At 51.3% G+C, this 24,064-nt stretch overlaps 2 protein-coding genes across 3 annotated transcripts in view; both read left to right on the top strand.

Moving 5' to 3' along the window:
- Positions 1-24,064, top strand: part of LOC102447193 (gonadotropin-releasing hormone II receptor-like) — a 123,444-nt gene that overhangs the window by 75,608 nt on the left and 23,772 nt on the right. Inside the window, exon 1 of one of the 2 annotated variants that reach the window (XM_075896905.1) lies at positions 13,033-13,280. The exons of the other annotated variant lie outside the window; for it this stretch is intronic. Coding sequence (XP_075753020.1) covers positions 13,227-13,280 — 54 coding nt within the window. The 5' untranslated portion in view covers positions 13,033-13,226. Of the gene's footprint in view, positions 1-13,032; positions 13,281-24,064 lie in introns of those variants that run through there. 2 annotated transcript variants of the gene reach the window in all.
- On the top strand, positions 7,487-9,349 carry LOC142818261 (uncharacterized). The gene is made up of 2 exons (XM_075896766.1): positions 7,487-8,430; positions 8,626-9,349. The coding sequence occupies exons 1-2, from the start codon at positions 7,881-7,883 to the stop codon at positions 9,162-9,164; spliced, it is 1,089 nt and encodes a 362-aa protein (XP_075752881.1). The 5' UTR covers positions 7,487-7,880; the 3' UTR covers positions 9,165-9,349.

Below are 24,064 nucleotides of genomic sequence, written 5' to 3'. Positions count from 1 at the left end.
ATAGTCTCATCATTATCAACCGTGAGCTCAATGCCCATTGATGTCCGATGCCTCCCTCGCTATTTCCTTCCATCTTTCCCTGCCCAGGGCGGAGTGGCTTAGTTTCTGTAGACTAGCTCCGCACCAATCTACTATATCATCTACCCATTCTCTGTGGGGTCTGCCTCTCCTATTTGGACCATCCATGATGCCGAATACCAGGGTCTTAACTTTTCACTCGTCGTTCATTCTGCAGTTATGCCCGAATAGCTGTAGCTTCCGCTATATAACCTTCTGCAGTAGGTTCTCTTTCGGCTGTATCTTCCTATAGAATTCCTTGTTGGTGACCTTCTGCATCCATCCTATTCTCAGGATCTCTCTATAACAACTCCTCTCGAACACCAATATCCTTCTCTTCGAATCTTTCGTTATCACCCATGTCTCACATCCGTACAACATGCTGCTAAATACACGTTTTCAAGATGCTCAGCTTTGTTCCTAAGCTAATCACTTTACTTTTCCAGTTCTTATCCATCACCTTCAAACTTGCTCTTGCTTTCGCTATTCTAGTTGCTATTTCCTTCTTACAGCCTAGATCATATGTCATGTTGCTCCCCAAATATGTGAACTTCTCTACGTTCTCTAATTCGATCCCATCTCCACTGATCTTCCTTCCTATTTCCTTATCTCCAAATACCATTGGAGATAGCCTACTATACACTAATGAATGGCGTTCCCCTACTAGGTAGTGCTAGAACTCCTTGGTTCAAACTTTATTGCTGACACAAGCAGGGTGTGGAAGGCAGGGCCAGAGGGTGTGTTTCTGTGAAGGAGCTTTTGGTGTGTCCTGCCTCCACATAGGAGGTGTGAGAGGGCTGTCATGGAGCAGTACGGTAGCTTGAATGGAGGGTGAATTCCTTTTCCCCTTCTTGCACAAGCTGGTTGCTGGGCTGAAAAGACACTGGCAGAGGTTGAATTCTTTTTGCATCGCTGTTTTCCTTCTCTTTGCTCACTGATGTGCAAAACAGTCAGCTGATTTCAGATGTAAGGCTGGGGTGTCTCTCTGGGCCCACACTAGTGCAGTACAATTCCTTGGATGGCACACACAAGTGAAGTGGTCCTTCAGGTATGCGCCTAACCTTTATTATTGTAATCGGGGGATGAATATTTGTATTTAAAAAGCATCAAGCTCTTGGTGAAATGTAATGGCCTGTGCCACACAGGTGGTCAGACTAACTGATGTAATGGACCTCTCTGGCCTTAAACTCTATGAATCTCTGAATTTTCTTAAAAGAAATGCGCTTCCACATCGGCATCAGCATTAGGATGAGTGGGGATGGCTGGATTTTATCCCTAGCCCTGTCCCTGCGTCTTTAAATGATTGTAGGTAAGTTCACATCTCTGTGCAAGCTAACCTGAATTAACTTCTCCGTGCCTCAGTTTCCCTAGCTCTGGCATAAGGATGCATTACCTCTCCGGATAATATTGTGAGGCTTGGTGAATGCTTCAAAGGGTTTTGAGATTCTGCCCTGAAGATAGCTCTGAAAGCACATGGCTACTTGTTTACACAGCTGACAGAGCCGGCTCCAGAGCACAAGGTGTGGTAAGGAGTTAGTTCTAGCTCTGCACAGAGATTTTGGAAATCAAGTCCAACCTCATGTTTTTAAGGATAAAGGAGAACTGTCATGGGGTGGGTAGCCCGTCCCCCTGGGAGACCAGGCGGGGTGCTTCACCCTGTAATCTGGCCCTGCTGTAGCCTCTATCGGCCAGGCGTTATGGTTTAGCGGCCTAGTCTGTAGTTCCCTCAATTAGTAAGGCTTGGTGGCCTAATCTCTAGAAACCCCTGTTAATGGGGTTGTAAGGCCCAGCAGCCAAGTTTATAGCACCCTAGACAGTGGGGCAGTAAGGCCTAATGGCCAAGTCTATAGAACTGTGCTCTGCGGGGCAGTAAGGCCCTCTGGCCAAGTCTATAGCACCCCAGTTTGTGCAGCAGTAAGGCCCAGAGGCCAAGTCTTGTTGTGCTAAGTTTGCCCCCCCCCCGCTCTGGGGGTCAAGAGAGATGGGGGTAGTGGAGCCCGGGCTCTCCCTCTCCACCGGGCCCCAGCTCTGGGCCCTGTCAGTGGAAGGCATATCCCACCGCTGGCTTGGCAGGGAATCCGCCTGAAACACACCAAACTCGCTGGGAGGCCTCCAGCTCTCCGCCCTGGGCTACTTCTTACCCCGGCTGCTGGCCGGCATATTCCCCACCTGCGTCTGCTCGGTCAGTAGCTCTCCTGGTCATCCGCTTGCCATAGTGGCTGCTGCGGCGGCGGCGGGGGCTGCGGTGGCAGGAGGGGCAGTGGTTGGGCCACAGCAGAGGCGGCTGCTCCGGTGTTCTGGCAGGTAGGGTTGCCAGATGGTTGAAACAAAAATACCGACTCCCCCCCCCCAAAAAAACACCAGGAAAAAATTCTGTTGAAGGGCGAAAAAAAGGGGGGGGGGGGGGGGAGAGAGACCAAAAAAAAAAAGACTCCAAGGACTTATTAAGCCCCAAAAATAAATAAATAAATATAAGACAGCATCGAAACAGCTTGTCCCCTTTAAGAGTGAGTGCAGGGAACAGGGGAGCTGATAAGCACTAAGAGCCAGGGGAAAGCATTGCTTCCCCTAGGTCTTTTGGCTGGCAGCCATTTTGTGCCAACAACTTTGTGAAACCAGGTAAGCATGCGGGCTGGGTGTGTTGGGGGCCGGGCGGGGCTCGGGCGGGGGGAAGCCAGGCGCTGAGTGTTTGTAGGGTTGCCAGGTGCCCGGCATTTTCGCCTCCTGGCTGGGGAAAAATTCAGAAAATACCGGTCGTTTTAGGTGTCCGGTATTCTCTGAATTTTTTTACCGGACAGGAGATGAAAATACTAGACTGTCGGGATGAATACCAGACACCTGGCAACCCTACTGGCAGGAGATCCTTCCCCGGCCGTGGTCTGCCCCAACTGAGCTGCTCCTCTGGCTTTTATACTGGGTCTGCAGTTGGAGCATGCCCAGCAGGGCTGTGGGGGAACTGCCTTCTCAGCCCAGCAGGCCTGCTTAACCCCTCCCTGGCCAGGGTGGGCTTGGTACACCCCGTCAGAGGGACAAAAACGGGAACTTCTTGAACATATTCTTAACTTGTGAACTTTTTGACCAATATCAAGAAACCGTTCCAGCAGTGACCTCATTTCCATCCTAACTCGAGGAAATGACTCCATGGATGCTGGTATTTACTCACAAAAACACTGGATGTTACAGATCCTCCTTGACTAGACTTGCTGTTTCAAATCCAACATGAGGCAGAAGTTTCCTTGGACAAGTTGCTTTTGAAACAACACAAGCCTTTAAAAAAAAACATAAGGGGAAAAGATCGGCATCTGAACAACTCTACTTGAGGCTATAAATTATTCTGACCAAACAGAAATCGCCACATGAACAAATACAGGCAGTCCCCGGGTTACGTACAAGATAGGGACTGTAGGTTTGTTCTTAAGTTGAATTTGTATGTAAGTCGGAACTGGTACATATTGTAGGGGAAACTCTAGCCAAACATTTCTCCAGAGCTCAGTTTTATTCTCCCACACCTCACTTCCCTCAGTCCTGCAGACCAGGGAGACGTGGAGCGGCTTTTCTCGCCGCGAAGGACGCGGGTGGTGGGACCGTGGCGCATCTCGGCGGTCTGCTGGGGCAGGGGCGCAGCTAGTGCGGGGTTGCCTCACCCCGTTTGTAAGTAGGGATCCGATGTAAGTAGGATCCATGTAACCCGGGGACTGCCTGCAGACAATAAATGCAGATGATTCTCATTATCAAAACAAAGAGAAGTTACATATGTTGCATTAAGATCTCCTACTGTCTTGCCAGTTTTGTTAGTTACCTTTGTCACTCAGGCTGGCTACGTCTAGACTGGCATGATTTTCCGCAAATGCTTTTAACGGAAAAGTTTTCCGTTAAAAGCATTTTCGGAACAGAGCGTCTAGATTGGCAGGACGCTTTTCCGCAAAAGCACTTTTTGTGGAAAAGCATCCGTGGCCAATCTAGACACGCTTTTCCACAAAAAAGCCCCGATTGCCATTTTCGCAATCGGGGCTTTTTTGCGGAAAACAAATCTCAGCTGTCTACACTGGCCCTTTTGCACAAAAATTTTGCACAAAAGGGACTTTTGCCCGAACAGGAGCTGCATAGTATTTCCGCAAAAAGCACTGATTTCTTACAGTAGGAAGTCAGTGCTTTTGCGGAAATTCAAGTGGCCAGTGTAGAGAGCTGGCAAATTTTTCCGGAAAAGCAGCTGATTTTCTGGAAAAACTGGCCAATCTAGACACAGCCGCTATGTCTAGACGGCAGGCTTCTTTCGGAAGAAGCTTTTCTGGAAGAGATCTTCTGAAAAAACGTCCGAAAGAGAGCATCCACACTGCAAAAGCACATCGGAAAAGCGATCTGCTTTTTCTAAAGATAGCGTCTGCACTGAATGGACACTTTCTCGCATTAAAGCTGTGAGTACTATGGATGGGGTGGCCACCAGGGCACCTGCGTTTTTTCCTCTTTCCTCTTCTTTCAAAAGAACTGCCTCTTCACAATCCACACATGCCTTTTCTAAAAGAGCTCTTTCAGAAGAAGGCTTCGTCCTCATAGAAAGAGGTTTACTAATGTTGGAAAAACCCCTCTGTTCTTTCGATTTTTTTTTTGAAAGAACGCGATTGGACGTTTCTTTTCTTTAAGGTTCAGTACTGAAAACAGATGATGCAATGTCAGGGCTGTTCTCCACTCTGACCTCTGAGTGCAGAAGATGAGGACCCACAAACGAACTTCAAAACCTTGCCTCTACTGGCACGGGTTACAAAAAACTTCCCTCCAGAATCATAATACACAGATTTTGGGGGCTTGCTGCCACCATCAAGTGCTTTTTATCCCTAAAAACCAGGGGTGAATATTTGAAACCACTCTCAAGGGTACCCCAAGCTCTTTTGCCCCAAAAGAGCTTGAAAAAAGAAAAGAAAAAAACAAGCTACAGTCTCTGGTAGCTGACCCCTCACTCAGTGGCATGCAAACACACACAGACAGACCTTCCAGGATACAAGAATCAAATCATCATCTTAAAAGTGATTTTATTGCAAAACAAAAGATAAACCTGAGAAAGCATGCTGGGTTGCTAGATGTACAGAGCAACTAAGGAAAACAAATTAAAGCACAGAGAAAAGTCTCTGGGCACAAAGCAAGGTAGTAAATGGGGAGGGGAGGCATAGAATCACACAGAGTAGTTCAAAACACAAAATAAAGAAAAAATTATTGAATGCAACAGGATTCATTTTTTCCCTTTACTTACTTTCCATTTTTTCTTTGTTCAGTCCACTCCCATGCCCCAAATTCCTTGGAAACATGGTTGTCCTGCCTGGGTTTAAATCATTCTGTGTCTCTTAACTCCTAGTTTCTCTCTCCCACACAAAGGCTATGTCCAGACAGCAGGCTTCTTTCGGAAGACGTTTTTTTGGAAGAGAGCGTCCACAAGTGCATCAAAAAAGCGATCTGCTTTTTCAAACGAGAGCGTCCAGACTGAATGGATGCTCTCTCGCATGTAAGCTGTGATTGCTACAGACGGAATGGTCACCGTGCGAAAGAACTCTCTGTTCCCCATCCCCGCACAACTTTTTGTGAAACAGCTCTTTGGCAAAAAGGCTTTTTGCTCACAGGAGGAGGACTGCAAATGCCGGAAAAACCCCTCTGTTCTTTCGATTTCTTGCAGAAGAATGCAACTGCAGTGTGGACGTTCCTCAAGTTTTGTCGGAAAAACAGCTGTTTTTCCAACAAAAATCTGTAGTGTAGACAAAAAGAAAGCAGGCAAGGAATCTATACCCAATTCAAATTTCAACCCTCTATCTCAATTGGTTCTCCCGGCCCCCTGGCCAACACCTTTGCTAGCTACTTGAGTTTAACCCCTTAGTTCCCAGATGCTGGTCAGCACTCCTTCTGTCCATTATATGGAGATTGTGCAATTCTGTTTTCATGGGTACCATAGAATAATGCTTATGGATTTGATCCTTGGGCACCTTGAGGCTATTGCAATCAGTGGGAAATGAAGGTGTTCAACTCCCTCAAGCCTGAAACTCAACAAGTATCTTGAAGGGAGGACTCAGATGTGTAACTTTGGGAAAGTAAAGTTTGGTAGGCAATAAATGTAGCACATATGCATTTAATATTGTTCCTGTTCGCTTTGATTTTCTTTGTTGGTAATGAGAACAATTATTTCACATTACTCATTTGTAACCACAAATATTTCAGAACATGCATGATACTAGAAGTACAAGGCCAAATTTTGCTCTCTATTACGCCAGTGTAAAACTGACTCAATTCTGTTGATTCCATTAGGGCACGTCCACATGGCAGGGCAAAGGTCGAATTAAGCTACACAACTTGAGCTATGTCAGTTGCGTAGCTTAAGTGGAAATAGCTTAATTCAGCTTTTGATGCTGTCTACACAACAGAAAAAAAACTTGTCCTTCGACTTCCCTTCTGCTTTGTGAAATGAGGGTTACAGGAGTCAGAGTAAGAAGTCCTCCAGCTCGACAGCATTTCAAAATAAAGGCTTGCTGTGTAGATGTGTTCTTTGTTAATTCGGAATAATGTTAGTTATTTCTGAATAACGCTGCTGTGTAGACATAGCCTTAGAGAAAATTCCAATAGCACGTATTCCAACAATGGGGGTATGTCTAGACTACATGCCTCTGCTGACCGAGGTGTGTAAATTAGACATATTGACATAGTCAAAGAAGTGGGAATTTAAATATCCCCCGCTTCATTAGTATAAAAATGGCTGCCATGATGCGCCAGCTCAGCTGTTTGTCGGCACGAAGCGGCAGTCAAGATGGGGATTGGTCAGCAAGGAAAGTCTTTGCCGACCGATCCTATAAACCTCATTGCACGAGGCATAAGGGATCAGTCGGCAAAGGCTTTCCTTGCCGAGCGATCACCATCTTGACTGCCACTTCGTGCCGACAAACAGCTGAACCGGCACAACGTGGCGGTCATTTTTATTCTAATGAAGTGGGGGATTTTTGCAATGACAATCTCTTCATCTTTCTCTGTTGCACCCTCATGAGAAGGTGTGGGCCGGCGAGACAGTGTTCTTGGCACTTGACAGATAAACTGTCTGGAAATCAAAGTGCATGAGTTTGGCAGCCCCTGGGGAATAAAGCTGAAAGAGGTTAGTGATCAGATCAAGATAAATCCCCTAGCCCACAGGTAGGTTCTGAAGTGTGTTACTTTCCAGGAAGATGCCAGAGAGCCTATCTCAGTGACAGACTGGGATTTTTCTGGATCGCTCAGGGCTCTGGAGGAGAATGCAATAGAATCATAGAATCATAGAATAATAGGACTGGAAGGGACCTCGAGAGGTCATCGAGTCCAGCCCCCCGCCCTCAAGGCAGGACCAAGCTCCACCTACACCATCCCTGACAGATGTCTATCTAACCTGTTCTTAAATATCTCCAGAGAGGGAGATTCCACCACCTCCCTTGGGGTATGTCTACACTAGAAAGTTAGTTCGAACTAATGGACGTTAGTTCGAACTAACTTTCCTATGCGCTACACTAGCGCTCCGTTAGTTCGAACTTAATTCGAACTAACGGAGCGCTTAGTTCGAACTAGGTAAACCTCATTTTACGAGGACTAACGCCTAGTTCGAACTAGCTAGTTCGAACTAAGGGCTGTGTAGCCCTTTAGTTCGAACTAGTGGGAGGCTAAGGCTTCCCAGGTTTCCCTGGTGGCCACTCTGGCCAACACCAGGGAAACTCTATTGCCCCCCTCCCGGCCCCGGAGCCCTTAAAGGGCCACGGGCTGGCTACTCACTTTGTGCCAGTTGCAAGGCTGCAAGCACCCGTGCCTGCACAGCCTGCACCTGCCACACTATGAGCCAGCCATCCGAGGGCTCCCAGCCCTCCACTGCTCCCCACGACCAGCCTGGCGGCTCCCGGGAGCCTGCCCGGGGGCGCAAAAGGCGGGCGCCCGCCTGGTCAAGTGCGGAGATCGTGGACCTCATCGAGGTTTGGGGGGAAGCCTCCAATGTCCACGATCTCCGCACTAGCCACCGGAACGCGGCCGTCTATGGACGCATGGCTGCCAGCCTGGCCGCCAGGGGCCACCAGCGCAGCCGGGAGCAGGTGCGCTGCAAGATTAAAGACTTGCGGCAGTCCTACTCCCGGGCCTGCCTGCCAGGGGCTGACCCGGAGGCCTGCCCCCACTTCCATGCCCTGGACCGCATCCTGGGGCCTCATGCCGTCCCTGCCCCCCGGGACGTGATTGACCCCGGGGCAGAGGGACCGCTCCTGGACACCGAGGAGGAGGAAGAGGGCTCTGAGAGCCAGGAGCCTGCTGCCAGCCTTCCCAGGACCCGGGACCCCCGAGGCACCCCACAGAGCCGCTCGCCTGCATCATCAGAGGCCGGGGAGGCATCCACCTGTGAGTACCCTCGTGTTCCCCTTATGTGTACGGGGGGCTGGGGCGAGAGGGAGCCCCGGGACCGTGCGCCTGGGCCTTGCCCACTACGGAGCAGCAGCTGGGGATCCTGCAGGGGCCCTGGCCTTGCAGAGGGGAGCTGGGTTTCACACACCTGGGCCCCTGGGGTAATTGACCGCTGGTCTTCTTGCACCACAGCTGCAGCACCGGGGACTGCAGGGCGCACCACCCCGCCTGCAGCAGCCGCCCGCGCCCGGGCAAGCAGGACAGCCAGGAACCAGGAGGACTACCAGAGGCGGCATCTCCGGTTCCTGGACCGACAGCTCCGTCTCCAGGACCACTGGGTCCAGGAGGACCTCAGGCTGCGCCAGAGGAGTCTGGAGGCCCTGGAGGAGCAGGGCCGTGCCCTGCGAGGCCACCTCCAGAGCCTGCTAGACCGCTTTCCATTTCCTCCTCCCCCTGCTCCCCCTCTTGCTCCCCCTCTTGCTCCCCCTGCTCCCCCTCTTGCTCCCCCTCTTGCTCCCCCTCTTGCTCCCCCTGCTCCCCCTCTTGCTCCCCCTGCTCCCCCTCTTGCTCCCCCTCTTGCTCCCCCTGCTCCTCCTGCTCCTCCTGCTTCCGCTCCTGCTTCCTCCACACCCCCTGTCCTCTCTGCCCCCCCCTCCACAACCATTCCCCACCGACGCCCCCGGACCCGCAGTGTGGCGAGACGGGAGAGGCACCCAGACTCCCACCCCTGAGCTTTCCTTTCCCTTCCTCCCTTCCCTCCCCTCCCCTTCCAGCTCCCTCGTCCCAGGTTTCCCCCTCCCTTCTCCCACCTTCATTCCTCCCTCCCCCACCCCAGTTCTCTGAAATAAACAGACGTTTTTGTTGGAAAAACAGGTGTCTTTATTTGACAGTAGGTAGGGAGGGGAAAGGGGAAGGGGGGGGTAGGGTGGAAGAAGGCCCCGGTGGGGCATGCAGGGAGAGGTCAGTCCTCCTCCTCCTCCACCTGGAAGCTCTCCCGCAGGGCTTCCCGGATCCGGATGGCCCCCCGCTGGGCTTCCCGGACGGCGGCGGTGCGGGGCTGACCGTAGTGTCCAGCCATGCGGTCAGCCTCAGCCATCCAGGCTGGCAAGAAAGCCTCCCCCTTCCGCTCACACAAATTGTGGAGCACACAACATGCCGCCACCACGGGAGGGATGTTGTGCTCGGCCAGGTCCAGACGGGTGAGGAGGCATCGAAAGCGGGCTTTCAGTCGCCCGAAGGCCCCCTCCACCACGATGCGGGCCCTGCTCAGCCTGTTATTGAAGGCCTGGCGGGAGGGATTGAGGTGTCCCGTGTAGGGCTTCATGAGCCAGGGCTGCAGTGGGTAGGCGGCATCCCCCACCAGGCAGACGGGCATGTCCACGTCCCCGACCCTGATGTGGCGGTCGGGGAAGAAGGTCCCGTCCTGCAGCCGCTGGCACACGGAGGAGTTCCGGTACACCCGGGCGTCGTGTGCTTTGCCGGACCAGCCCACATTTATGTCCGTCAACTGTCCCCGGTGGTCACATACGGCCTGCAGGATGACGGAGAAGTACCCCTTGCGGTTCACGTACCGGGACGCCTGGTGTTCCGGGGCACGGATGGGGATGTGCGTCCCGTCGATGGCCCCCCCGCAGTTGGGGAAGCCGAGGGCGCCGAATCCCCGGATGACGGCATCCGGGTTGGCGAGGCGGACCACCCTGCGGAGCAGCACCCGGTTGATGGCCTTGACCACCTGCGGAGAGAGACACAGCAAAGCGTCAATCAGTGGGGCGCCCGGGTGGCTGGGAGCGTGCGTGCCCTGGCAGTGCCCCGCGCCCCACTCCCGGAAGCAACCCCCCTGGCGGCGTGTAGTACGGCCGGGACAGCCCGACCCCTCCGGTGCGGGGCGCTTTCGCCTCCTCCCGCCCCCCCCTTTGTCCCTGGGGCGGCCCATCCCCTCCTCGCAGCCCCCCTCCCCCCCGGCTCGGTGGCCGACGAGCGCCGTACCTGCATGAGCACTGCTCCGACAGTGGATCTCCCCACGCCGAACTGGTTCCCGACGGATCGGTAGCTGTCCGGCGTGGAGAGCTTCCAGAGGGCGATGGCCACCCGCTTCTGGAGGGGGATGGCGGGCCTCATGCGAGTGTCCCTTCTTTGCAGGGCAGGGGCGAGCCACTCGCAGAGCTCCAGGAAGGTGTCCCTCCTCATCCTAAAGTTCTGGGTCCACTGTCGGTCGTCCCAGCGCTCCAGGACGATGCGGTCCCACCAGTCGCTGCTGGTGTCCAGACGCCAGATGCGGCGGGGCACGCCGGTGCCGGGGCGCCGCCGCGGCTCCTCCACGGCCCCCAGGGCGGCCAGGCGGAGAGGCAGGGGGCTGACGTTCCCCAGGTGGTGCCAGGCAGCCTCGAGCCATTGCTGGCAGGCTTGCAGCAGCAAGTCCAGAACGTGCACCAGAAGGTGCAGGGCGAGCCGTGGCTCCATGTTGCCACCTGCGGCGGCCCCCCCGAAGGGAAGCACCGACACAGACGGGCACAGAGACCGACGCTTTGCTGTCCCTCGGCGAGGTTGGCAAGCAAGCAGGAAAAGCTGAGAACCGGCTGTCCAGGGGGGGTCCCTTTAAGCACGAGCCTCAGATAGCCTCAGACAGCAGCCACACAAAGCAACTGCTGACCTGATGCCCTGCCAGAACCGGTTTCAGCTGCCCTTAAATGCCCCCCTGCGTCCAATCAGTGTGGACGCGCTAGTTCGAACTAGCAAAACGCTAGTTCGAACTAGTTTTTAGTTCTAGATGCGCTAGTTCGAACTAGCTTAGTTCGAATTAACTAATTCGAACTAAGTTAGTTCGAACTAGCGCTGTAGTGTAGACGTACCCTTGGCAATTTATTCCAATATTTGACCACCCTGACAGTTAGGAATTTTTTCCTAATGTCCAATCTAAACCTCCCCTGCTGCACTTTAAGCCCATTACTCCTTGTCCTGTCCTCAGTAACCAAGAGGAACAAATTTTCTCCTTCCTCCTTGTGACACCCTTTTAGATATTTGAAAACCTCTATCATGTCCCCCCTTAATCTTCTTTTTTCCAAACTAAACAAGCCCAGTTCATGAAGCCTGGCTTCATAGGTCATGTTCTCTAGACCTTTAATCATTCTTGTCGCTCTTCTCTGTACCCTTTCCAATTTCTCCACATCTTTCTTGAAATGTGGCGCCCAGAACTGGACACAGTACTCCAGCTGAGGCCTAACTAGTGACTTCTCGCTGAGTCAAGACAGCACCACGATTGTGCTCAGGCAACTGTTGTGACAGTTGTTTGCTTCTCAGACTCAAAAAGAGTTAAAAGCCAGGCTGGTGGAAATTGCATTTTTTAATCTAATTAAAGCTGTCGTTGCACACTTCATTCCATTAAAACCTCCAATCCTTTTGTTATGAGATGATGCAAAGGAGCGACTCTGATGCATCATGAAAGCTCTCACTAGGCCTGATTTTGGTTGTTCAGGTTGGAACTCTCTGGGACCTGACCGGTCCCAAACGAGGTCCCCCGTTACCAGCTGCACAGCCCGCCTCCCCTCCTGCTGCTGGCCCTAGCTGCCCTCCCAGTCTCCACCGGGCTGCCATGGCTGCTGCATCTCTGCCCTGCCTCCACTACCAGGGCTAACGTGGCTCTTAGCCTGCTACCAGGGCTGCTGCGGCTGCCGCATCCATGGCCCCAGCCCCTCTACTGTGGCTACTGGGCTGTTATGGCTGCCATGTCCTCAGCCTCGTTACTGGGGCTGCCGCAGCCCCAGCTGTGCTACTTGGGATCCAGCCCCACAGGTTCTGAGCCGCCAGCCCTTTTGCCACTGGGGCTCCCAGCCAGGACTCCCTGGTCCAGGAACACCTGCGGTCCTGTCGGACCACGGATGTTGCTGGATGAGGGAGTCCCAGTTTTTGGAGGTCCTACCTGTATGTCATTCTAAGAGACTGTATAGCCTAGCTATGTCACTGACTCAGTACAAAACTGACATTTCCTTCTGCTGATGGTAAGTCCACGTCATCAAAGCTTTTCTAGAACCTATTTTAAGATATGTTTGCATTCTTCTTTGCCAGACACTAGAATGTCCTATGGTAAAATCACCAACACCTCTAGTCTCTCCAAAGATCTGATGCATCACCCACTGGAACACGGAGGCTGTAGAGGCTAACCGAAACCGAATCTGTTGAACTGGAACAAAGCGCTTGGAGTGCTGAAAGCGATCTACTTGCAGGATGCTTCCTAAGGGGATCTGGTGGTAAGGTGAGGCTAAATCAAGGCGTATAAAGATTCTGGCCTCATTCTTGATGCACAACTTTTCACAGAGGGTGTGTCTAGACTACAGGGTTTTGTCGACAAATGTGGACTTTTGTCGACCAAACTATACCTGCGTCCACACTGCCTTTGAGTTATGTTGACATAACGTCGACAAAACTCAGCAGTTTTGTCAACGTATGTAAACCTCATTCTACAAGGAATAACGCCTTTTATCGACAGAGTTCTGTTGATAGAAGGCGTTATTGCATCTACACTGTCCTTTGCGTCCACCCTGTTATGTCAACAAAGCGGCTTACTTAGTCGACAGAACTGGCTGTAGTCTAGACGCTCTTTATCGACAGAAGCTTTGTTGACAGTATCTGTCGACAAAACTTCTGTCGACAAAAGCCTGTAGTCTAGACACACCCTAACATTGGGCAGAGCGTGACAATCCACAGCAACGTTGGAATTGAGATCTCTCATACAGATCGCACCATTCGGCCTGGCAAGACCAACAAGAAAAATCCATTTTGATGAAGCAACTGATTCAATGATATCTGCTTTGTATCGTTTTGAATCTCCTCGAGAGGTTGTCTCACATTTGGTAAGTTTCACTCTTTACGCTGTACAAGTACTGCAGTGTTGTTTTGTTGTATCTTGTGCTTGACCTTTTTTGCAATATCCTGTGGTATCAGGGGAAACTTCTGGAAAGTCAAAGGTATTCCTAGTTTTCAGGACAAGTTTTGTAATTTTTTTGATCTAATATAATCTGAAGTTACCTTTGATGATTCTTTCCTAAGATAGAAGCTCCCCTTTGGCAACACAGATTATCTCATGAGCTTTTGTTAGTCCTCTCACTCTTTCATAGAGAATAATGATAGAAGTGTAGCCGTGTTAGTCTGGTGTAGCTGAAACAAAAAACAGGACTATGTAGCACTTTAAAGACTAACAAGATGGTTTAATAGATGATGAGCTTTCGTGGGCCAGACCTATTTCATCTGAGGAAGTGGGTCTGGCCCACGAAAGCTCATCACCTATTAAACCATCTTGTTAGTCTTTCATAGACGTTATCATCCTTCCTTTATTGCTCCTCCATGTCCTCCTCCTCCCCAGTACCTCCTGGGAATTGTAGTTCCTGGACTCAAAGCAACAGGAACCTACTAGGAACAAACCGGAGTCGTTAGCTGCACCAATATAGATAGCCCTTTTCCTAACTGGGCTTCTAGGACTGGAACAGATCCCAGGCTTTCCCCACACACAGACTGCAAAAGCATTTTGGCTTCCACTTTACTTCACTTGTGGGTTTATTGTATAGGGAGCCAAGCTGAGTTATCTGAGCTGGGGAAGTGGTTTTTCCCCAGAATGGAGAGCCGGGCTCCCTATCTGACAAAAAAGAACTAATCTAGAAAACAGGGCAGTGCTCCAGACTTCCCTTAAGAGGCAAGAGATGCAAACCATGCCAAGTGCTCTCCCATTGTAACTGTTCCCCTATCAGAGCCTCCCCTCCCCTTCCCTCCCCTCCAGCAGCTCCCATCTGGTTGCTGATGCTGGCAGGGAGGGGGAAGGGGAGAAATGGAGTCTCTCTCCCGGACCCTGGAACTGCCATTAAACCCCGTCCAAACCCCTCCTCCTCTTCTCTGCATCGTTTGATCCTCTTTCATGTCAACAGCTGCCCCTCAACGAGATCCCTGCGCTGAGAGGAGCCTGCACGGTCCCATTGTGATATCAGTCACTCAGCCAGTGACCTCCAGTCACTCACCCCCAGTTGCTCCCCCACAGTACCCTGATCCCTGCTGCTGGCCTTGGCCATCTCTTGCTCCCTTTCCCAATGCCCATCTGGTGCTGCTGGTAGAGGAGTCGAACACTGGAGGGGCACTGTACTAAAACAGCTCCTGAGCCAGGCATGGTGTGGGCTAGGGAGCCACAGTGCAGATCGCCTGCCTCTCTCAGTGCAGCGCCGGATCAGATGCAGCCCCTGCTGTTCCAGCCTGCGCCCCAGTGCCCCGTCATCTCTGCTGAGCACTTCAGTTACATTTGCTGACTCAACCCCTGGGATCGGAGTATGCAAATGAACTGGTGGGAAGAAGGGCTGACTGGCTGAGTGGCCTCTGATGTCACAATGCTCCTCCGCCTGCAGCACCAAAGGGGCAGCATGTGGCCGTCGGGTGTTTCTGGTGTCACCAAAATTCTGCCCACCGATGCCTAGATCAGTGATTCCTTCCACAAGTCCATAACTCAGGGCAGGGGAACCTTTTTTGGGTCGGGGGCCACTGACCCACAGAAAAATCAGTCGAGGGCCACACACAAAAAACTGTCGCTGACGTGGCACCCAACTGAGAAGGAGACAGATACTCCCCACATTCCCCTTGCACGTCAGCCTAGCGGGGCCCAGCCTAGAAGTTTTTGAGCTCTCCAGCCGTATGGTGAGGCAGCAGGGAGACTGGAGTTCCAGAACAGGCTCCCCGATGCCAGGGGGGGCCTGAGCCTCAGGCACCGGATCCAGGTTCCCCATCCCTGCCATAACTGCTGGCTGAGCTACCAGTGATGTTTTAGAAAGACATCCGATCTAGGGTATGTCTACACTGCAGAGTTTTCCCAGAAAAACAATACTTACGTCCACACTGCTATGGCGTTCTTTCGACAGAAAGTCAAAAGAACGAGGGGTTTTCCCGACAGCAGGAAACCTTATTCTATGAGGAAGAAGCCTTCTTCCGAAAGAAGCCTGCAGTCTAGACGTATCCTCAGAGATTGCCAAGTGCTGGCAACTCCACCACATCTATCATCAAGTGGTTCCAGTTACTGATGGCCCTCACTACTACAAGAAACCCTTGCCATTCGTGAATACTAGGAGCCACGGCTCCTGGGCCACGCAGTGAGCTCCCTGTGGCTCCTGAACTCACCACAGGGGCCAAGAGACATGGGGAATTTTCTGCAGTTGCCAGGGGTCAAGGGAAGTCACCGTGGTTTCTGGGAACCACAGGGAACTAACTCACTGTGGCTCCTGGAAGCTGGAGCGTGGGCCAGGAGTGCGGTGAGTTCTCCGCAGCTCCCGGTCCCCTGCCGCTTCCCCGAGGCCAGGCCAGGAGACCCGCCAATACTCAGAAATTGCAAGGGTCTCCTGTAAAATCATTGTGCCAGATTTCTAGCCTGAATTGCTTTAGCTGCAACTTTCCACCACTGAATCTGGTCATCCCTTTGTCTGCCACAGCCCTTTACAGCATTTGAACGAATCCCTCGGCTCAGATGCAGGGTGTGATATCAAGCACTGACTCATAGAAGCACACAGTATGCCCCTCCCTTCAGTGGGTTGTCCCTCCAAGCCCAGGAGTTCATAACCTGGCGGCTTTAAAACAAATAAGGTGGCTCATTGTACTAGTGCATGTCAACGGTGTGTCACTCTGAACAGCACTTTGGCGACTGTTTCCTCGCGAAGTACCGCAGCAGACGATGGAAAGGTCACAAGGAATTGTCTAATGCTTTGTTGGTTCCTTTTGTTCTTAAGGACAAGATGTACTGGCAGATGTTCCCAATATTTACAGAACGATTCGCCAGCCCTGCTGTGGAGTCTGAAAAAAGCAGATTTATCAGTCTCAGCCAAGCCTGTTCTCTCCACTGGAGGTTAAATGTCCAGTTTTCTTACAATCCATCTTCACTCGCTCGCTCTCTTTTCCCTTGGCTTCATGGCTTGTCGTGCAAGTGCCGTTTTCCCCAGGCACCCAGAGTCTAATGATTAAAACACTCGGCTGGCAGCCAGAGTTTTAATCCTGGCTCTGACATCGACTCACAGGTGACTTCCCCGTGGCCCCTGGCAGCTACAGAAAGTTCCCCATGTCTCCTGGCCCCTGTGGTGAGTTCAGGAGCCACAGGGAGCTCACTGCGGGGTGCAGGAGCCGCAGCTCCTAGTATTCACGAATGGCAAGGGTTTCCAAATTTGATTTGGCCTTTTCATACGTGTTCATTTTTTTAAATTGTATCCTTTGGTATATATGGTTGTGTCAATTTTCTTCCGCTATTTGATCTGAGGAAGTGGGTCTGGCCCACGAAAGCTCATCACCTAATAAACCATCTTGTTAGTCTTTAAAGTGCTCCACAGTCCTGTTTTTTGTTGGAACCTCTTGCTGAGGGATGTGGTGGAGTTGCCAGCACTTGGCAATCCCTGAGGATGTCTGGACTGCAGGCTTCTGGTGGAAGAAGGTTTCTTTCTCGTGGAATGAGGTTTACTGCTGTCGGGAAAACCCCTCCGTTCTTTTGACTTTCTGTCGAAAGAATGCAATAGCAGTGTGCATGTAAGTCAGACTTACACACGTGGCCTCGTAACGTTTCCATGCCTCAGTTTCCCGAGGTGCCAAATCAGAAGTGCGGTGGGGCTGAATTAGCAAGGAATGGCCAGTTGTATGGGCCAACCCCTCTTCTTTCATAGGTTCTCAGGCCAGATGGGCCAACTGTGATCCTCTAGGCAGACCCCCCCCATAAAATACAGGTCACAGAACACCAGGCTTGGCCTAGACACAGTTTTCATACTAAGTTAAGTGTAAGAGTTACCGGTAGGGCCATCCCTAGGGGGATTCGGGGCCTGGAACTACTCCACTGTCCCAGGCTCCGCCCCATCCCACCTCTTCCTGCCCCTGCTCCACCCCCTCCTACCTTCATTGAACCCTTTCCCTGAAGCTCCTCCCCCAAGAGACACGACTCGGGATTACTTGTGGGGCCAGGGACAGGGCGGCAGCAGAGGTCAGCCCCTCCCCCCCACAATGGCAGGATCCTCCTCTGCTCCTCCAGCTTCCTGTCAGGTGGCTCGTCTTCACCGCGGCCGTGGGAAGCAGTGTGCCCTGGCCCCAGCCTGCTCCCCTTTGCTCCCCCGAGCTGCGACCTGCCTGGGAGATGGCAGCGGAATGTAGCGGGCTGCTGTGTTGGTCCGCTCCCCGTGGTTCCTGCAGCCGTGGTGAGTGCGGGGGGCGACCCCTGTTGCCACCCCATTCTAGGCCCCCAGGTAATCCCCCAGGCTGCTCTGGGCCCCACGGGCTAATATCAATATGGGGGACCATCCCATCCATAGGATGGTTGAGGTGGCTGCTGTGAGGCCTTCCAAAGCACTGGGCTTTGGGGGAGTGCCCTGAGCTGTCCTGTGGACTGGCCAGCTCTGGGTACAGGTGTGCTGGGCTGTTACATTGGTACTGAGAAGGAAAGTGTATGCGGTTGAAGGGAACAATGTGGAAAAGTTCTGGACGCTTGTATGTAACTGACCGAATATGACCCTGCGTTGTGTGATAGATAGTGCACTGACTGAAACCAGTCTGATCTAGTATAGCTGCTTGTGAAGGATGAGGCTAAAATTCATGTAACTAAGCTTATCTATGCATACATAGCGTGTAGTCAACCTGTGGAACTCCTTGCCAGAGGAGGCGGTGAAGGCTAGGACTATAACAGAGTTTAAAGAGAAGCTAGATAATTTCATGGAGGTTAGGTCCATAAAAGGCTATTAGCCAGGGGATAGAAATGGTGTCCCTGGCCTCTGTTTGTCAGAGGCTGGAGAAGGATGGCAGGAGACAAATCGCTTGATCATTGTCTTCGGTCCACCCCCTCTGGGGCACCTGGTGCTGGCCACTGTTGGCAGACAGGCTACTGGGCTAGATGGACCTTTGGTCTGACCCAGTACGGCCGTTCTTATGTTCTTACGTACTTGAGATATAGGTAGCTCCGATGATTAAGCCAATCAAAACGCTGTTACTAGCTTACGTAGTGTCTATTCCATTTTGTGTGTAATCATGGATATATAAGGTTGCTGCGGACATTTTGATTTCAAAGTCTTCCTTTGAAACTTCCCACAGCCGTGTCCCAATAAAGGTGTTTCTTTCCTTCCAACCCCGAGTCCAGGTTTCCGTGATAGTACAATGCCTAATAGCTGTAACAGGAACAAGCTATGCCACGGCAAGGTGTCTCTATCGCAAAATTATTCATCCACATTTGGTGTTTCACTGATTTAATTGTCCCTTTCAAAAGTTAGAATAGTGCAAAGACTATGTAGACAAGTCCTTAGTTACACCACTGACCTGGTATCACTTGACTTACGCTGGCATCTCTAGGAGAATTTGACTTGTCAACGTGCTGTATAATGACACCGGGGTCCCTCATTCCCTCATGCAGAGGTATTGCTCCCACATATTCTTCGCAGAGAAGCCACATCACAGCTGTAATTTTCCTGCTGATAAAGCAGGCTCTTTGTAATTCAGTCTGACAGGAATTTTTGCCCCCTCAGTAAAAGGAGTATAATCAGGGCCAGAATGACTTTTCCCCTGGCAGCTAGCTGGGAGGGAGAGAGACTTTAGGAACAACTTGAATTTACATGAAGACATCTGTTCTGCCAAGGTATCCAACAGCTAGAGCAGTATTGCTCGGAGTGATCTACTGTGGCTGATGTTGGGTTACAAATCACTTCTGGACCGAATGTGGGGGTAGTGAAATGTTGCTCTCAATGTTACTGTCCTTATTGTATGTATAAAGGGGAACAGAACTATGCTTAACCTGTCCCAAATAAGGGGGTCACCTCAGCGGACAGGACCTCCTTAAGCCAGGGACTCAAATGCCAGATGCCTGTGAAAGGAAGGAGGTGGGGACAAGTGTTCTAGCCAAAAGGTGTGGACTCTCCCTTAGGCTACCCAGTCTAGTTAACCTCTTCCTTCCCGCTGTTCAAAGATAGAGCTAAATAGGCTTCCTCTCTGTTTTCAGCTTGCTTTTCTGCCTCTTTTGCATAAAAGTAGAGTGCAGAATATGCAGTTGCATAATGTGCTGAGCAGTATACTAGTCCTGGTTACTACACTGACGATTTGCATTAGGAGATCTCAGAAATGTTGCTTAATTGACCTTTCTGGTTAAGTGCCAGATAACGGCGTTTTTATTGTAGTTAGAGAGCTCTGCACTCTGCATAGAATATGCTGCCCCCAAAGCTAGGCTGATACAAGTACGTGTCCCATGCATATACACTATGCCTGTGGAGTGTGTATGTGGTCCTTCTCCAGTGGTCTATCCATGTAGAACAGCAATGGGCAACCTAGGCTAGCGAGTGGGCCACAGGAATGGCCCTCCTTCATTTCAGTGGGCTGCCAGATTGTCATAACTAAGATGGTCTCCTGGGGTAGGATAGTTCTGCTAACTGCACTTGCCTACTTAGAATTTGGGAGGTGTGCCAACTGAACCATAGCAGCATTCTGATGGGATGCAGAGGAAGAGCACGGTTCTCACTGTCAGCGTTGTGTGCAATCGGCACGCAACTTCCTCCCTCTGCCCTTATTTTACGTGGGTGCCACTTGAAGAATACTGGTAGGAAAAAAAAACTACGTGGATCGCAACCGTGCACATGGGCAAAGATAAACAAAATGTCTTGCAGACCACACATAGGACCCCAATGGGCCACAGGCAGCTGATGTAGAATGTTATAGCCCAGATGGCTATTATCTAAAGGAAGTACTCTTTTGGCTGCAGAAGGTTCTCAATTCAAACCCTGTAGATAACGTTGGTTGGATCATTGCATGTGAACAGAGCTGGGTGAAACTTTTCTGGGGCAAATGTCAATTTCACTGAATTGCTTCAGTCCAACAAAACAAAACAAAAAACACAAAAGGAAATGTTTTGTGTTTACATTTTCAGACTAAAATATTTTGATTTTTTGATTCAAAATGACTGTTTATGTAGAAATTTCCTGTAATTTTACAGTATTTTAAAACATTTTAAAAGGCTCAAAATCAAAGCAAATCTTTTCAGCTTCAATTTGCTAAACAATTTGAAAAATGTCAGTTTTAGTTTCACCCCAAATTAATTTTTTTATTTTCATTTTTGGAATTGTCAGTGAACTGAAACATTGGTTATTCCCACAGCTATTCCTTGAACTATTTGTTCTTCAATCAGCTGTTTCTCTTCCTCTGCTCCTTTATTCACCTCTTTGCATAGGCAATTAACCACTTTTCCCCACTCATCAAGCAATTACAAGTAACATCAATTAATTACCACTCAGAGTTATCCCTTTATGTGCATAGCAATGGTGTTTACATGTGCGTGTTCTGTGTGCAAATATAGGAACATTCCCCTCTCTGGTTTCCTTTGTTAAGCTGTGTAATTTTGGATGTTATCATCTGTATCTGGTTTCTTGTATAGGCCTGGTAGGAGAAAAAGGTTATCTTAAGAACATAAGAACGGTCATACTGGGTCAGAACAATGGTCCGTCTTGCCCAGTATCTTATTTTCTGATAGTGGCCAATGCCAGGGGCTCCAGAGGGAATGAGCAGAACAGGTAATCATCAAAGATCCATCCTTTATCACCCATTCCCAGCTTCTGACAGAGGCTAGGGACATCATCCCTGCCCATCCTGGCTAATAGCCATTGACGGACCTATCCTCCATGAATTTATCTAGCTTTTTTTAAAAACTCTGTTATAGCCTTAGCCTTCACAACATCCTCTGGCAAGGAGTTCCACAGGTTGACTGTGAATTGTTTGAAGTACTTCCTTTTGTTTGTTTTAAACCTGCTACCTATTAATTTCATTTGATGACCCCTCGTTCTTGAGTTATGAGAAGGAGTAAATAACTCTTCTTTATTCACTTTCTCTACACCTGTCATGGTTTTATAGACTTCTATCATATCCCCTAGGTCTTCTTTCCAAGCTGAAAAGTCCCAGTCTTATTACTCTCTCTTTACACACCTGTTGTTCTATACCCCTAATCATTTTTGTTGCCCTTTTCTGAACTTTTTCCAGTGCCAAGATAACACTTTTGAGATAAAGAGACCTTGTTTTATATTGAGTCACTAGCACTGAGGTTGTGTGTAAATAAGTATTGCTGTTGCCTGTCCTCCAGTGGATTGTAACAGTCCCTCTGGGTATGTCTATCCTATGCAGCTTTTACCGACAAGGTTATGTCAACACAGCCCTGTTGCAAAGTGCTGGCATGTGTGAATGCTGTTTGTTGGCACTTTTGTTGACACTTCTACCCTCAACAAGCCAGTTTCGCTCCTGCCGTCAAAGCAGCATTCACACATGTCCGTTTGCTATGGCGTAACCTTCTCATTCCTGGAGCGGGGAGGGGATCGATCACTTGTGAACAACAAAAGTTTTGTCAAGCAAGTGCAAGTGTAGACATAGCTGAAGTCCCAGCGTTTGGCACGTGTCCCTAACATGGCTTGAGCTTGCTGTCATGGAAATCAATGAGTTTGACCATTTACTCTCACTGGGCTGCTTGCATTTGCTATTCCTTGAACTATTTGTTCTTCAACCAGCTGTTTCTCTTCCTCTGCTCCTTTATTCACCTCTCTGCATAGGCAATTAACCACTAGTGCATTATAATTAAACCTAGAAGCCTGCTGCCCCTTGCCCAGCATCAGAGATGGAGCCCGTGTCTCAGGGTTCGTTGCTGCCCAATAATCCCCCTCTCCAAAATGAAACTTGTCCAAAAGTTCTGCCTAACTTTCAGCACTTGGTTTCGCACAAAGTCACCTCCTTTTTGCATGCTGCCCACCGGAAACCATTACTCAGCTCAAATGTATCTGGCTTGCTGATAGCTCTGAGAAACTCTGCAAGCTTGGCCTGAGTCTGGGTTTCACAATGAGGTCTGAGAGCACACCAACCTCCTCCCATTGAAGCTTTGGCTACGGAAGACAGGCCCCGCTCTAGGAATTGAAGTCTGAGCCAGCCCCTTGCTTGTTACTGGAGGGTGCCATCTTCTGGGGGCTCGTGTGAATGTCAAAGCATTCAAAGTTGTATTAACTAATTTTCAGCATTGCCCCTTTCATGTGGTTTCCTTTCCGATGCCCACAATTCGGTGTGCGCTGGGTTTCTAGTTCTCCAAACTGATACGACAGCCCATCTCTGCATCACTGGTTTTGTCATCTCAGGGACTCTTCATTCTTTCCAACACCTGCTTCTAGAGCTCCTTCTCATGGCCCGGAGAGCAGGGCTTGCACCCCTCAACACCTCTCCTGAGATCAGCTGGCAGGAAAGGAGCCTCGGAACAGCTGACCCTCTGACCAGATTTTCATGGGTATGGAGGCATTGGTCCACTCAGCTCTCTAAGGGTATGTCTACACTACAAAGTTAGTTCGAACTAACGTCCGTTAGTTCGAACTAACTTTCCTAGGCGCTACACTAGCGCTCCGTTAGTTCGAACTTAATTCGAACTAACGGAGCGCTTAGTTCGAACTAGGTAAACCTCATTTTACGAGGATTAAGCCTAGTTCGAACTAGCTAGTTCGAATTAAGGGCTGTGTAGACCCTTAATTCGAACTAGTGGGAGGCTAAGGCTTCCCAGGTTTCCCTGGTGGCCACTCTGGCTAACACCAGGGAAACTCTATTGCCCCCCTCCCGGCCCCGGACCCCTTAAAGGGCCACGGGCTGGCTACACACTTTGTGCCAGTTGCAAGGCTGCAAGCACCCGTGCCTGCACAGCCTGCACCTGCCACACAATGAGCCAGCCATCCGAGGGCTCCTAGCCCTCCACTGCTCCCCAGGACCAGCCTGGCGGCTCCCAGGAGCCTGCCCGGGGGCGCAAAAGGCGGGCGCCCGCCTGGTCAAGTGCGGAGATCGTGGACCTCATCGAGGTTTGGGGGGAAGCCTCCAATGTCCACGATCTCCGCACTAGCCACAGGAACGCGGCCGTCTACGGACGCATGGCTGCCAGCCTGGCCGCCAGGGGCCACCAGCGCAGCCGGGAGCAGGTGCGCTGCAAAATAAAGGACTTGCGGCAGTCCTACTCCCGGGCCTGCCTGCCAGGGGCTGACCCGGAGGCCTGCCCCCACTTCCATGCCCTGGACCGCATCCTGGGGGCTCATGCCGTCCCTGCCCCCCGGGACGTGATTGACCCCGGGGCAGAGGGCCCGCTCCTGGACACAGAGGAGGAGGAAGAGGGCTCTGAGAGCCAGGAGCCTGCCGCCAGCCTGCCCAGGACCCGGGACCCCCGAGGCACGCCACAGAGCCGCTCGCCTGCGTCGTCTGAGGCCGGGGAGGCGTCCACCTGTGAGTACCCTCGTGTTCCCCTTATGTGTACGGGGGGCTGGGGCGAGAGGGAGCCCCGGGACCGTGCGCCTGGGCCTTGCCCACCACGGAGCAGCAGCTGGGGATCCTGCAGGGGCCCTGGCCTTGCAGAGGGGAGCTGGGTTTCACACACCTGGGCCCCTGGGGTAATTGACCGCTGGTCTTCTTGCACCACAGCCGCAGCACCTGGGACTGCATGGCACACCAGCCCGCCTGCAGCAGCCGCCCGCGCCCGGGCAAGCAGGACAGCCAGGAACCAGGAGGACTACCAGAGGCGGCACCTCCGGTTCCTGGATCGACAGCTCCGTCTCCAGGACCACTGGGTCCAGGAGGACCTGAGGCTGCGCTGGAGGAGTCTGGAGGCCCTGGAGGA

The sequence above is a fragment of the Pelodiscus sinensis genome, chromosome 14, assembly GCF_049634645.1.
Source record: "Pelodiscus sinensis isolate JC-2024 chromosome 14, ASM4963464v1, whole genome shotgun sequence".
NCBI lineage: Eukaryota > Metazoa > Chordata > Testudines > Trionychidae > Pelodiscus > Pelodiscus sinensis.
This window is presented reverse-complemented; position numbering and strand designations above follow the sequence as displayed.

Coding starts and splice junctions, on each gene's coding strand:
- LOC142818261 (XM_075896766.1), top strand. CDS start 7,881: ATGAGCCAGCCATCCGAGGGCTCCCAGCCCTCCACTGCTCCCCACGAC. Junction 8,431..8,625: donor GGCCGGGGAGGCATCCACCT/GTGAGTACCCTC, acceptor CTTGCACCACAG/CTGCAGCACCGGGGACTGCA.